This window comes from Sander lucioperca, chromosome 2 (assembly GCF_008315115.2).
Source record: "Sander lucioperca isolate FBNREF2018 chromosome 2, SLUC_FBN_1.2, whole genome shotgun sequence".
Lineage (NCBI taxonomy): Eukaryota > Metazoa > Chordata > Actinopteri > Perciformes > Percidae > Sander > Sander lucioperca.
The window spans coordinates 17,627,737-17,643,116 of NC_050174.1; the positions used below are offsets into that span (position 1 = coordinate 17,627,737).

The 15,380-nt window shown below is 39.1% G+C and overlaps 2 protein-coding genes across 5 annotated transcripts in view; one reads left to right on the top strand and one right to left on the bottom strand.

Annotated features, from left to right (window-relative positions):
• wsb2 (WD repeat and SOCS box containing 2) overlaps positions 1 to 5,316 on the top strand; it is a 29,086-nt gene extending 23,770 nt beyond the window's left edge. For all 3 annotated transcript variants that reach the window (XM_035994369.1, XM_035994367.1, XM_031305409.2), the window contains 5 exons: positions 878 to 978; positions 2,743 to 2,939; positions 3,420 to 3,509; positions 3,630 to 3,746; positions 4,677 to 5,316. In XM_035994369.1, the coding sequence (XP_035850262.1) occupies positions 878 to 978; positions 2,743 to 2,939; positions 3,420 to 3,509; positions 3,630 to 3,746; positions 4,677 to 4,890 (719 nt within the window). In that variant the 3' untranslated portion in view covers positions 4,891 to 5,316. The remainder of the gene's footprint in view (positions 1 to 877; positions 979 to 2,742; positions 2,940 to 3,419; positions 3,510 to 3,629; positions 3,747 to 4,676) is intronic.
• Positions 5,317 to 5,859: 543 nt separating this feature from the next.
• On the bottom strand, positions 5,860 to 13,392 carry rfc5 (replication factor C (activator 1) 5). Of its 2 annotated transcripts, XM_035994376.1 has the most exons (12): positions 13,202 to 13,392; positions 12,419 to 12,483; positions 11,923 to 12,059; positions 11,719 to 11,798; positions 11,504 to 11,577; positions 10,806 to 10,965; positions 10,241 to 10,322; positions 8,386 to 8,515; positions 7,438 to 7,515; positions 6,514 to 6,568; positions 6,259 to 6,383; positions 5,860 to 6,216 (listed from the first exon to the last, which is right to left on the bottom strand). In XM_035994376.1, exons 1-11 carry the CDS (start codon positions 13,246 to 13,248, stop codon positions 6,284 to 6,286), a joined length of 1,008 nt encoding a protein of 335 aa, XP_035850269.1. In that variant the 5' UTR covers positions 13,249 to 13,392; the 3' UTR covers positions 5,860 to 6,216; positions 6,259 to 6,283. The 2 variants fall into 2 exon arrangements, with proteins under 2 accessions (XP_035850269.1, XP_031161779.1); XM_031305919.2 differs by having other exon boundaries at positions 5,860 to 6,383.
• Positions 13,393 to 15,380: the final 1,988 nt, after the last annotated feature.

A 15,380-nucleotide genomic window follows, 5' to 3' on the forward strand; every position in this document is an offset into this window, starting at 1 on the left:
TGCCAAATAGGAATGAGAATTGGTAATTCATTTAATTGGTAATCCATTCCAGAACACATTTTTTACAGTTTTTTGTCTTGTCAAATGTTATGGAAAAAAACGTGTTCTTCTTGGTGTGTTCAAACGCCGAGGGAAAAAATCTGACATTCAACCATTCTTATAATTTGACAAATTAGGATAAGGTCCACCTTGCCTTTTTCGAAGCTGTCAACTGAATCTAACACAAATGATATTTCCAGCTCAAATCTTTAGTATGCATGAAGCTACCAATGTCACATTTATGGTGTACATGTTTCCATAATACTTGTGCTCAGTTTTTGGTTCGCAGACTACATTGCTCATGAACACATGAATTTTTGGCAGCTGACTGAATTGTACAATGTCGGAGCATGCTTTAACGCATCTACATAGAACTGTCCCTTGTCAAACATTAAAGCCATTCATTGCTCTCTGGGAGGTGTTACCAAACAGGTTTCAAGCTTCTGCAAACTGAATTTCATACTGCATATGAATCATACTGTACTTGATATTGACTGAAACCAGTGGCTGCCTGGAATGTTGGCTATCAGTCTGGTATGCATTCATAAACCGTGGGAAAAACGCATTCAGAGTGTGGAATTTCAGTTTTTAAATCATCAGTTACACAGACTGTGTGTTCATCACTTCACCTCTGTGTTTTGTCACCGTGCAGTCCAACTGAACTAAACCTCCTGTTTGAATGGAAAAGGTTAAAGCAAACAAATGTTCATGTTTACGCATCGAGTCACGTTCTCCACCACTTCAGAAGCTGATTGTGTGAATGTTGTTTTGTATCCAGTGATGATTTTGTTGTGGGCCTCATTCAGTTTAGTTAGACTTTGTATTTTGTCTGCTGAAGGTAAAAAGGTGCAGGTGCTCTCTGGCCATAAAGACTGGATCAGCTGCTGCTGTGTATCATCAGACTGCAGCATGATTGCGTCCGTCGGTAGATTTGACAGAGTGAGTAATATCATTTTAAAGTCTGCTGTTTCACATTCAACGCAAAGCCAGACATTGCAACACAGAAACATAAACATTTGCGTGACTGAATGACTGAATAACTTTATTCTTCATATATAAATATATATTTTTGTGCATGTGTTTTTATGTATTATTATAGCTATTTTTTTTATTTTTTTTTATAATCTATGTGTAGACAAAACTACAATACTTCTAAATGTCTAAGCTGTCCGAAATCTTTCTGACAGAACAAAGCTCTCTTTTATCCATCTTTGTCCTCCTCTGTTTTCCACCACTAACCATAATTGTGCAAAAGGGGCAAATATTTAGCATTACAGTTCTGTAATATGGGACACTCTTTTCTGATTCAGGATGACAAGAAGTGACATTCCTTTGACATAATCCTGGATCAAGTTAATTTGTAAAGGACACTGGAATGAGTCATTTTTTCCTCTTCCTCCTAAAGGTTTTCCATGCTGATTTTTTTTTTTTTTTTTAACCTATGCAAATAATTATAAATTATAAAGAATTTGAGCTTTTACAAGCTTTTCGTCACAAGTCTTTCTATCATCAGAGCAGCATTTCCTGAAACTGAAGGTCCAGATGGGAAGTTACATTTAGCTTTAAGACATTACTTTCCAGTGCAGTTTGCTTGTAAGTGCGTTTGGCTAAGTCTGTCGCTCCAGAGCATGCAGTGATCTGGTTCTCTTCATCTGCTCTTGTGTTTAGTTGTTGTAAGACTGACACACAGTTTAGAAGTTGGATTCTTTGTTCTTTTCGTTCCGAGGCATTTGGGGCACTGGGAAGCTCTTCCCACTCGTGCAAAACTGCTAGTTTCACACCTTCTCATTTGCAAAAAAAAGTGTTACGGAATGTGGCTCATAGTGTCAAAACTCTTCACACAAGCCAAATAAGACTTGCACAACACTTGGAGATGAATATCTCACTACTATGTCAAGATAAAACTCTGCAATCAAAAGGTAACAATCCTTTTTCAAAATGCAAAGCAGCAACAACACACTGATGTACTTTATACAAAACACTGCTCTCTTTACTACGCTGTATACCTATTTTGTCATACAGGCTTCTGTGAAAAATTGTTTCAGGACAGAACATCTACTTAGATTTCAATGAGCGCAAAAATAGGCTTCAGAAAAAAAAATATATGGTTTATTTTTTTTCCCATTGCAGGTTTCTAAACAAAAAAACAAAAGAATTACAGAACAGCAATAAATACAATATGTTACTGTAAACAAACAATACAAATAATTGCAGTACAATTATACAATGCAATGGTAAACAAAGAACAGTTTTGCCAAGGATGGGGTGGATAGTTTATGGATCCCGCCTTCTGCTAGGGTGTGGCCTCCTACTCCTCTACCTCTTTGTCTTCCTCTCGCTCTCACTGCCTCCATGTTTGCAAAGTTCTCACAAAAGAGGTGAGCTCACTAAGGTATATTTGCAGTGCTGAGGCTCAGACTGATTGGTGTTCAATTACTGTCTAGTGGTGCCAATTTCAGCAAAAACTGTAATACCAGACTTTAAGATCACAATCGCACTTTAAACTGTTTTGCTGCGTGCTCCAGCCTGTCCTGAATCACTAGATTCTCTGGCATTGCAAAGTCTGCAGTAAATACCCCAGGGCAGAATGACTTTGTGCCTGGCCCTTCACTGAACGTACACTAATTATTCCAAATTAAAAACGGCAATTCTTACAGCAGTGTATGAAGACTCGTTAACCCGTTGTGATTTTACTTTCATCAGATGGTGTGTCTGTGGAGTCTGCGGTCATATACGTTCATCAGGAACCTGTCAGGAGGGACCCACAAGACCTTGTACCTCCTGTCTTCCTGTGACTTTTCTCCTGACGGGGCGGTGCTTGCCACCGCAGCCTTCAGTGGCTCCAGCTGGTGGATCGACCTGTGGGACCCGTACACTGCAGAGAAACTGGCCACTCTGCTGTAAGTTTACACCCAGCTTTCAGTCTCAAAATGCATGTGTATTCCTAAAACTCATATCCCGGACCTTCACATGGGTGGCAAATGCATCTTGGCCTGCACTTTTTTTGACACCCATGCCAACAATAAATAGCATCTCTAGTACTTTCGGTAAAAAGTTTTAAATACAAAACTTGATTTTGCTCAAAGAAATGGGATCTGGAGTTTCATTTTTGATAGTTTTCACCAGGACTGTGCAAATTAGTTTCCAAAGTTTGAAACTGGGAACCAAATGCATCCTACACTTCACTATCACTGTTTACATCTGATGCACTGAAATGCATGTGTCCATGGTGTCCTATGTCTTGTGCAACCTGTTTTCTTGTTTGTTTGTATATAATATGAAACTTAACATCCAAGTCTTAAGCATTAAGGATTCCAGACTGTGGTTACCTAGTACAGGGCAATATCATTCTTAGAAACTCCTGTATCTTTTATTCACAGTGATTATGCTGAAGACTACAGGCAAAAACAAATCACAGCAATACAGTTCTCTCCCAACGGTTTGTACTTGGCGATGGTGACTGACGACAGGTGAGTAGTTTATCAGCGCCAGCTCATACATCTTTTATATGATGTCATCATGTAAATGTTTCTTACACTGGACAGAATTTTTTTTTTTTTTTTTTTAAGACTGATGTGTTGTGTTCACAGGGCTCTCCGGATCTGGGAGCCGGGACAGAAAGGCATGGTGATGCAGACGAAAGTGGACAGAGACTCTAATGGACTCTGCTGCAACTACCATCCACGAGGGGGAGTGGTCGCCACAGGGTAAATAAAACCCCTTTGAAACATCCCTCACAATTTTTTAATATTTACATTTTATTTATTTAATATTAATATAGACTTTAAAGATGGATTTAGAAATAACCAACATCTCACATCACCAAACAATTCCGACATCATTTTAACCCACTTACACTTGTGATTTTCAGCGTAAGCAAGATATATCCCTTCCTAGTTGGTGTGTTTTCTTACCTTGCAGTGCATTAAGCCCTCTTGGCCGATGTATAACCATCCCCTCTTGCACTGGTAGAAGTATTCAGATCCTTTACTTGAGCAAAAGTACTACATAATAATACCACTGTAAAAATACTCTGTTTACAAGGAAGTCCTGCATTGAAAATGTTACTTAAAGGTGGCCGGGTTGGGTCAGTGGGTAGAGCAGACGCACATACTGAGAGGTTTATGCCTCGACGCAGAGGTCCAGGGTTCGAATCAGACCTGTGACGATTTCCTGCATGTCGTCCCCCTCCGTTTCCCCTTTCTCACCTAGCTGTCCTGTCAATTAAAAGGTGGAAAAGCCCAAAAACATCTTTTTAAAAAAAAGAAAATGTTACTTAAGTAAAAATGTACTAAAATGCAACGAAACTGGAAATTATCAAAACAGTTCTGTGTTTAATTGCATAATCATGTCAGCTGGACTTGTAGGCCGTTATATTGTTGGGTAGTTTAATTTATAATAAAACATTGTATTTTATGAATTACATGCGTTTTGTGTGCAAACATCTTAATTTGTAAAGAAGCTAGTAACTTAATCTGTCGGATGAATTTGGAGTAAAAAATACAATATTTCCTTCTGAAATGTAGCGGAGTAGAAGTAGAAAGTGGCATGAAAAGAAAAGAAGTAAAGTTCAAGTTACTCAAATTTTTACATAAGTAAATGTTTGGTTACATTCCACCACTGCCCTCTTGTGACAGAACCAGAGACGGCCACGTGAGGTTCTGGAAGGCGCCCAGGACCGTGCCCAGCCTGTGCCACCTGTGTCGATCCATCCTGCGCCACTCGGTCTCCACACACCAGATGGAGCCGCTGCCCCTCCCTAAGAGGATTCTCGAGTACCTCACTTACAGAAACATCCCTGATCGCCTCGAGACCTGCTGCTCCTCAGATGAAGAGGAGTGGCTTAAATAGGAACCTTACCCACAAGAACTGACATTTACGGCTAGTGATTGTCACGCACCGCCTCATATTAATAATAATAATAATAATAATAATTGCCTTTTGTGTGCTGTTTTAAGAGATGTTTTGAAAGCTGGATTTAGCACAGGAAACATCTTATTGTAATCTATTTTTGGATGCAACATTCCTACATTTAGGATTTCATTTATTGCACTATTACTGTATGATGATACACAAGCTCAATGTTCACATGCTAATGTGACTTGAATATCACAATTTTATACTATTAATTTATTGTGTAAATATCAAATGTATATGTATTTCTAATTTCTGCTAATCATAAAACAGCACATGCACTTATACTACAGTACTGTACCTGCACATTTAATATAAGAACTGGACCTATAGGAAATCATTTTATTAAACTGATTCAAACACATGTACATGTCCAAGACGTATTCTTACAGTTGTATATGGTGTTGTATTTGTAACATTATGGAATGTTTGACATTTCTTTAAAGTGCTCATATTATGCTCATTTTCAGGTTCATAATTGTATTTAGAGGTTATATCAGAATAGGTTTGTGGTTTAATTTTTGAAAAACACCATATTTTTGATGTACTGCACATTGCTGCAGCTCCTCTTTTCACCCTGTGTGTTGAGCTCTCTTTTAGCTACAGAGTGAGACATCTCACTTCTGTTCCATCTTTGTTGGGAGTTGCACATGCGCAGTAGCTAGGTAAGCACTGCTAGTCAGTTGCAGTGTATGAGGGCATACTATGCTAGCAGCTAGGCGAGCATTATAACGTGTGTTACAAAGTGACGCACGTTTGTCTCTGAAGTAAAGGCTGGACTACAATAGAGCTGTTTGGAACAGTGTTTTCTGTTGGAGATGGTAAGTCCCTTTGGGGTGGACTTTGGGCTTTTTCACTTTATAAACCTATAACGTGCACAAAAAGATATATAACAAAGGAAAGGGAAAAAGCATAATATGAGCACTTTAATATATTTTCAATGGATGAATTGGTGACAGATAATTGATCCTACGCTAGTAACTAGATTAACAGTTTTCCAAGTCCATATTTTAAGTGCTCAAAGGATACAGCTTTTTTTTTTTTGTTATTAGAGTTGCAAACGACTGCCTTCCATTTTGCTCTGTTTGTATGCAAATGTAGGTGACTCAGATAGCTGCCAGCATTTGTTTCTTCGCTGTACATGAACTTGGTGGAGCAGTGGTGGTGCATTTGTTTTTTTTCTAAATAAGCAAACTTAAGTTATTCCAACGATGTGTACTGATCAGTGATGGAAGTCACCAAGGAAATGGTGAAAAAGTTTCTCTCCACCAGTGGTTTGCGTTCAAGAGACAGAATTTCATTGGGGAGGGGGGTAAAGCGGTTACTGTATCTAGGAGGCCTCGCTGACCACAAGGTCTCTCACTGCCTGGAAAGCTGCAACCATGGAGCTGAGCTGGATCTTCTCATCGGTTCCTGAGGCGAGTCGGTGTCTGAGGAGATGACGCACGATAAGTCCAAAAGCAACATTTCCCAATATCTGAATGCCTTCATTCTGTTTTAATTACTTGTATGTAATGTAATTATTAATTTAGGAGAGAAAGCATGAGTGATCTCACTTACTCAGTGTCAGCCAACTTGATGAGCAGACCTATCCGAATGGCTGGAGGAAAGTCCACTGGCAAAAGGGGGAAAATAATTCAGATAATTCATCTTAGACAACACTACAGACAGATTTTGAAGTTGCAAAAAAAGACCATCAACACATATGTCATTATCTTAAACCTTCCATCCTACGGCTTTAAAGCGATTAAAAACCTGTGCGTAATGACGTCACATGCTGTTTTGCGGTCAAATTGTTATACTGAATTGATTTGAGACATTTTATGGTGTTTCCATTCATTTTCGCACCTAATTGCGCAACATTCAAGCAAACATTTGCGAACAAAGTTTTGGTAAACAAAATAGATCGCGCCGTCTACCTACATATGAAAAATAATTGCAGAAGTTGTAATAGTGCTTATGTGCCAGCTGATAGCGACATATCAAGCTATAATAAGAAAACGACGAAGGTATCAAGAAATTGTTACGATGATGCAGATGCACGTTAATGCCCGACGACAACCGAGGCGGCCTGTGGTGTGGGTACGACCCTTTGGTTTAAGCATTTCATTATCTTAAACCTTTGCTAATAGTGAACACAAACAGCCAACTATACTGCTGTGCGAGCAGTATATAATAAATCATATCCAACAGTCAAAATGAAGATCTGGTGGTTCTACAGTTAGACATTGTCAAGTCATGTGAGAGTCAATACATAAGCCACCTACACATCTTACAGTGGTTAGTAAAATCCAAAAGAGCTAAAAGGCATCTTAATGGAGAAATATTACACACCAAAATCCTCCTCAGAGAGCAGTGGGATTTAACCTACATTAATGGCCTTTATATGGAAAACTCTTATTTAAAAACACACCAACATAGTACCTGGTTTTACAAAATATAGACACAGTATATCTCCCTGGGAGAAGTCTGCAGTGGCCTTACCTCTGTGTATGAGCAGATGAACCTCAGTGAGGATATCATGCAGGGCCAAACCTTTCAAAGTCTTCAACTCAAGGATTTCTGCGAGTCAGGAGTTAAGGAGAGGCAAAAGCAAACTGAAGTGGTGTTAGTCGGTGTCTTTGCTTTACATTTTCTAAAGTTTAGCCAATCAAATCCCGAAACCTCATATTAAATCATGCACAACATGTAGAGCACGTGATCCTACAATAGTCAGCTATTTGAGTGTCCTGTTTGGAATTGGGTTGTTCAGAGTTTCTGCAGGTTTCACCAAGTCAAATTTAAGACTTTTTAAGACCTTTATGGATAAAATTTAAGACCTTTATCACACCATCAACCGAGCCCTAAATTCAGTTTTTTTTTTCCAGTATCGCTAAACTTGCACTTCCCCACAGCTAAAGAATAAAATCTGTTTTATGTCTGTGGTACAATCCCAAAGAGACTTGAGCCAAAAACATGAAAGCTGATTGGCTGCGATGTAAGTTGCATGTTGGTCTCATTTGCAGTCGTAATACAGCAAAATTATATTAGGACTAGCGAAAGAAAGAACTACAACACCACGGAATAAATAAAAAGAGCATTAGAGGTAGCGTTGCATGGACGTAGGAAAATTAACACCTGTTTAAAATGATTTAAGACCTAGAACACAATTCTTAAATTTTGAATTTTTTTTTGACTTTTTAAGACCCAGCAGAAACCCTGTTATTAACTGGCAGATTGAATGATCATTTAGTTACAGCTAGCTTCTATCAAGCATTATCAGTTGCAACTTCAAAATGTTTAGCCTTTTCTGAATTGTACAGAATAATACTAAACACACTGGTTCACATTTCATAAGCTGGAAAAAAAAGAAGCTTGTAGGTTATAGGAAACATACATGTAGACTGATTATACAACATTAAAGCTTCCTAAATGAATAATCCTGAAGGATACGCTTGTACGCTGTGGTGAAGTCTTTGTTGAGGGACCAGTCGAGGATGTTGGCTATATCTGAGCGGAGGGGGTGCCCTGTGCAGGTGTACACTGTGTCCTCGGTGACCTTCCCGTACGCCATATTGGTGCTCTAAAAATCACACAGGTGGAATACAGTTAGTTAGGGATGTAACTCACGATTCGACACATGATTTCAGGTCCACGACACGATTTTCACATTTTGAACAGAAAGAGCTGCAGACAAATGACTGAAAATTATTCCTTTATTTACTCCTTTACTTATCAAAAGTGAAACTGAAATTGTATTTTATCATCCCAAATCAGAATAACTAAATGAATGGGGGGAAAAAAATCTCTTCAAATAAATACTGAAGAGGGAAACTAAGTTTCCAGCCACTTCGTCAATCTAATTATCTGAAGTTCGGTAAAAAAAAAAAAAAACTCATGCGAATAAAGCCGGTGAAAGTGTGTTTCCATCCTACGGCTTTAAAGCGATTCAAAACCTGTGCGTAATGACGTCCCATGCTGTTTTGCGGTCAAATTGTTATACTGAATTGATTTGAGACATTTTATGGTGTTTCCATTCATTTTCGCACCTAATCGCGCAACATTCAAGCAAACATTTGCGAACAAAGTTTTGGTAAACAAAATAGATTGCGCCGTCTACCTACATATGAAAAATAATTGCAGAAGTTGTAATAGTGCTTATGTGCCAGCTGATAGCGACATATCAAGCTATAATAAGAAAACGACGAAGGTATCAAGAAATTGTTACGATGATGCAGATGCTCGTTAATGCCCGACGACAACCGAGGCGGCCTGTGGTGTGGGTACGACCCTTTGGTATAAGCATTTTCGGATTTGACCTGTTGTGTAATTTTATTGGCCCGTCCCTTGACCCAGATAAGCTATCGCCCTCCGGTTCCAACCGAGAAGCGTATCGCCATTGCGCTCTACAAACTGGCTACATGGGCAGAGTACAGAGTGGTAGGCGAAACGTTTGGGTCAACAAGACCACCATGTGTTTACGCCGTGTGCAATGCCATACGAACGAGGATGATGCAAAGGTATATATACCTAACTGGAGTGGATAATGCGCATGAGATCTCGCTGCGTAACTATAGAGCGCACCTTGTGCCACAGGTGTATGGCGCAATAGACGGGACTCACGTCCCGATTAGACCCCCTGCTGAAGGCTGCAGGGGTTTTGTCAATAGAAAGGGCTGGTTATCAATCGTACTACAGGCTGTAGTAATACGATCGTTGCATGATAAGGGACATTTGCGTCGGCACTCGCCGGCAGTGCACATTGGGCGCGCAGTCTTCACCACTTCTGACCCGTACAGGTGCGTCTGTTTAACCATAAAATGACTTCAAACTTAGATCGCAATTCATTATTTATTCAGCAAATAACGTTTCCATCAGCGTTTATCGCATAAGCCGTATATCGATCAAGAGAAAATCCGATGAGACCGAAGTATAAACTTTGAGTTTCAATCGAGTTTCCATAAGGCATTTTTTATTCAATATCATTTAATTCGCATAAAAACGTGTGGATGGAAACATAGCTATAGTCACATCTGAAGTCAAACAAGTGAAATCAAAAGTAGATAACGCTCTAAGACGTTCATTTTTTTTTTTTTTTTAATCTCAACCCGTTGTTATCGTTACACAATTTATATCGATTTATAACCCATTCACGATGCATCGTTACATCCCCTACAGTGAGTACTTTTTACTCTTCTACATCATCATAATGTAATAACAAGTGTAATGTATTGCTTTTTCAGCTGTTTTAAAACCACAATATGAACAGTGACAAGGCACAATGATCAAGAGGAGCTTTAGGTCGTACCTGCAGTATGTTGAGCGATCTTCTCATATCACCTGATGATAAGGTCACAATGGCCTTCATTCCACCTGGATTTATGTCAATACTGCCACAAAAACATTCACTCTTTCAATCAAAAGTCAGATCAACGTGAAGCTAAAGTGTGTGACATGCATCATATTTAAACAAAAATGCATTACTGTCAAACTGCGATGCCTTTGTATAAATACCACACACGGGATTTTACACTACTGGTATATAACTAACCCAAATAGAGGCTTATTTCCCCATTAACCACATTGATTGCTGTTACAAAGAGGATATGATTTTTCTGTCTTTCCTTCTTTATTAGTCAACTACTCACTTTTTTAAGTCACAGTCAGTCACAGAAAGAAAACTAGTGGAAAACATGGTGAGATTTGTCCAAAAAGTAACAGCTCCTTTTTGTTTTGTGCCGTGAAGCAATTTCGCTTTATGCTGCAAAATGACAACATGTTTCATAAAAAACCAACGCACTGCACCTTGAAATCCCTTCTACCTCAGATTGTTTCAACAGTAGATGGAGAAGAAACATTCCCAACACACTCACCTCTCCTGCTGGACTACATACTCCAAACGAGGGATCATCTGGTCCGGGGAAAGCGGACCAAAGCGAAATCTTGTGCATCTCGACTGCAGAGCTGGGATGATCTTGGACAGGTAGTTGCAGATCAGGCAGAATCGAGTGTTTTCTGTAAACTTCTCAATCACTGAGACAGAAAGAGAGAGAGAAAGAGAGAGCAAGAGAAACACAAGTTAGAAATCAAAGCAACTAAGAAATGTGAAAAATACAATGTCGCATCTAAGAAGCCAAAATTAAAATGCTATCAGCTCTGACATGTCTCGGGTCTTCTCAAAGTCCTCTTATACAACTTATTTTTAAAAACCTAGGGACAGTCAAGTCTTTAAAATGAATTTTTGAATTCTTGCTGACAACATCTACACTTCCCACGCCTTCCTGCATGTCACGGTTGTGTTACTTCACCAAGAAACAACATTTGTAGGTGATGTTGATAGATCACTCAAGCTTATGCCATAAAAACATCTATGGTTAGATGAATTTTACAAGACAAAGTGTTCCAGTAAATCAATAGTTAAAACCAAATCTTCCGATAGGTATTGCTTTTTAGAATAATTATCAGGGTGTACAAGCAGATATGTTGTTATTCACCAGCAGCCAAATTGTCTGGCTGCTCAGTGAGCCGTATGGCTCACAGTGGGCAATGCCCGGCCGAACAGATGGCTTACCTCGCCGCAATGCATTCTGGGCATCCTGGGTCATGGCATCGGCCTCGTCCAGTATCACCAACTTGAAACCCTTCCTGGAGGACAAGATGGATGGACAAAACGGCAGCAGTTTAAACAATTCCCCTTGCAGTTATAGATTGCAGATAACATGCATTTCTGAATAGAATGTACGTGACGTATGTGATGAAGTGTTGTAGATGGATTTTTAGTCTTACTTGAAGATGGTCCTGGTGCTGGCAAAACTCAGAACGGGACCTCGTACAACATCAATACCTCTGTCATCTGATGCGTTTAGCTGCAAAACAAAATTAGTAATCAAATCAAAGAACCACATGGTCTTGTCGCTATACTACAGAAGATGTAAAGTGAAAAGAGAAGCCCAATAAACCAAACGTTTGTAATGAGGAGTTGTAGTGCACCTCCAACACCATGGAGTTGAACTCTTTTTCCTTGTACAGCTGTTTGGCACAGGCGAGGATGGTGGAGGTTTTGCCCGTTCCAGGGGGGCCATAGAACAAGAGATGGGGAAGCTTGTCCTCACTAATAAACTTCTGGACTGAAGAGATGAAAACCAGTTGTAAAAACAAGGAAACTAAATGAACAGTCTGAATATGACCTGGTCCTTTTGAATGGTATTATTCATTTGAAACATGAGGACAATTGTTGCTTCCGTACTGTTAATTATTGTTACTTACAGTACGACTATAGTAAACAACAAAGACAAGAGTCAGCAACACTGACAGACAGCAGAGAAAGTCATCCCAACAAAAGGTTTATGAATTTAGAAAAAATATTATCTTTCTTACAACTGGGTAATTCACATGTATGTACTATTAAGTGTTACTGATGAACCCTGTTGTATGGGACCTTTAGGAATGAGGATTATATATTTATTCTGCCAGTACACATACTTACTGGTGCTTAGAATATCTTTGTGTGAGATCAGATCATCAAGCTTCTGTGGTCTGTATTTTTCAACCCTGGAATATGGAGCAGAAAGACATCGTCCATTAATATTGTTATCATCAATAATAAATACTTCTAATTGCTATATTACTAATGCTTGCAACACCGTAAATACAGCACACGTTAACTTACATAAGTAAGTCAAAATAACATTAGCAACTTTTTAACTCCGAAAGAAACCATTCTCTGCAAAACGTTACTGGTGTGACGTTAAACTACAGAACGAACTTTATTAAGAGTTTGTCTATTTTAAACCATCTTAGTCATAGGTTTGGGTACATATACAATTATTTATGACCTATTAGAGACTTCAAATTGTTGGGCTACCGCTTTTCAATTCGGCAACTATATTTTGCACCATGCACCAATATATCAAACAAAATGTCAACTTTATAACCGTTTCACACTGGACGCAGCAACATTTCCGGTGAGCCAGTTGGTTCAAATAGCAACAAGGCAATGCTAGATGCATTGAATAGTTATTATTATGTAAGACGAATTAAAGAGAAGCTCACGTGGCTCAATATGCAATATTCGTTTTAAAATTATGAATAATATCCAAATCCATTTATAACTACCAGAAAAGCTAACGTTAGTAGCTACATATAACGTTTCAAACAGCGGCGAGCTGAATCTTCAATCCATAATGTTTGTAACATTAGCTAGGTAACGTTACGTTAGTAAGCTAGCTAGCACTACTTCAATCTGTGTGATACACGTCTTTCAACTCACCATGGTAAGTTTCTAGCCTGTAACGGCACTTTACTTGTAGAAGTCATGTTTCCCGTTAACTGTGCGTTTAGCTCCAAGCTGGGTTAAATTATTACTTTTAGAGTTTTAAGCACTTTCGCTCTGGTGGCTGTTTGGCGCGCTCCACAACAAAAACGTGCGTGAAACGTCACGGCGTACAACAAATCGGATCACTTAGCCAGTTCATATGGGCGGGGCCTCGGGGACAAGAATGCCCACTGTAAAAAGTGTGTGAGGTATGAAAATGTATAAAATGTCACACATTTCTAGTTTGTAAACGCGTAGCCTAAACAATGCATGCAAGTATCTTGTTCCACTTCGTAAATACATTTCTGGAATAAATGTATTATTGAAAACATAATGCTGTTAAAATTAAAATCATTAAATCAAGAGTCAGCTTAATATGCTGTTCTATCTTTAAAGACTTTCTCGCTCTATGGGCTCCAGCCCGTGTTTTCAGGTGGGCCCAAGCTGTCTGGAGTCCTTGCAGGAGATGCATAAAAAAAGTCCTAAAAATGTCCCACCAGTGTCCCCTCTGCCTCATGGGAGATGACATTGTTGTGTCCCCCCCAAGAGAGCAAAGTCACAATTTAGTTAGGCCCATAAGAGATTTATTTCCTTTTATAAAGAATTTTATAAGATAATTCCATCACTGTTATGATCAGTTATGGTTCTGACAAATGATGCAACAATTCTGTAGGCTTGTCTTGGCCTAAACATACACACATGCCTCTAGGTTTTACTTCAATTTAAGGAAATAAAGCCCATTACTACCCCTCTTAAATTAACTTTGCTTCACTTAAGTCCTAAATGAACTTTTTCTCGTTTCAATTCTTAATTCAAAATGATGTGAAAATGCCAGTTCAAGACACAAGAATATAAAAGCAGGGCCTCACAGTCTGAGAGTTTGTTTAGGCCTGATACAATTCATCAAAACCTGTCTAGTGTCTGATTCCCTACAGCAGGTTAGGTATTCAATTCTCTAGCCTACATTTTGCTTTAAATGTATTTTCAGTTATGTAGACAATAGCTTGCAATGCAACAATAGTGTGATTGCCATCAAATATTCTTATTTTTATAGGCTACATACATGTGTCAAAATTTACAAGCTGCATATTTTTTCAGTATGCCTTATAGAAGTAGTCTCTAACCTTTTTGGCTTGTGACGCCTTAAAATAAAGCAGTACTGTCTTGAAATCCACCTAAATACAGATTAGTGATAGCCCAGAGGTGTGAGGAGGAACCACAGAGGGGTGTTTTCTCCTCAGATTGTTTCATTTAAAGGTCCCATGGCATGACAATTTCACTTTATGAGGTTTTTTAACATTAATATGAGTTCCCCCAGCCTGCCTATGGTCCCCCAGTGGCTAGAAATGGTGATAGATGTAAACCGAGCCCTGGGTATCCTGCTCTGTCTTTGAGAAAATGAAAGCTCAGATGGGCTGATCTGGAATCTTGCTCTTTATGAGGTCATAAGGAGCAAGGTTACCTCCCCTTTCTCTGCTTTGCCCGCCCAGAGAATTTGGCCCGCCCATGAGAAAGAGAGAGACATCATGGCTTTCAAACGAGCAAAGTGGCAGTTGGTCAAGGCCACACCCCCACTCTCCACCTTGACCCCCCTCTCTCCACTTCAATACAGACACAGAAATGGCACGTCCTAAGTAAAGCTCATTGTGGGACTGGCTCTAGTGGCTGTAATTCTGCACCAAGGCTGAATTTCGGGAAAGAGACTTCAGATACAGTATTAGGGGACCACTAAGGCCTATATAAAAGCATCCAAAGAGCACCATGTCATGGGACCTTTAAAGGTTTTTTTAGGCCTGAAGTGGTGAAAGCATCCAGTACAGAAAAAAAAATCTTTTGATTAAAGTCAGAAAGAAACTCGAGAGTAGCCTACGGGGGAAGAAAAAATAACATAATAAGTCACACAATAAAACACAGCCAGACACATCAGAAAGCAATCACGCATATCTAAAAAAAGGTTAGAAAATAAAGGTTAAAATTCATCAACATTGTATGAGAATTTCAAGCTTTAAATATTTTGTCAATACATTTTAAAAGATGAAAAGTAGGCTACTGAACAAACACGTGCTGTAGGAGTGTAGGCGTCCTGTATGGGGGTGTACACATAGGCTAAGTGTGTGTAAACATTATGATAATC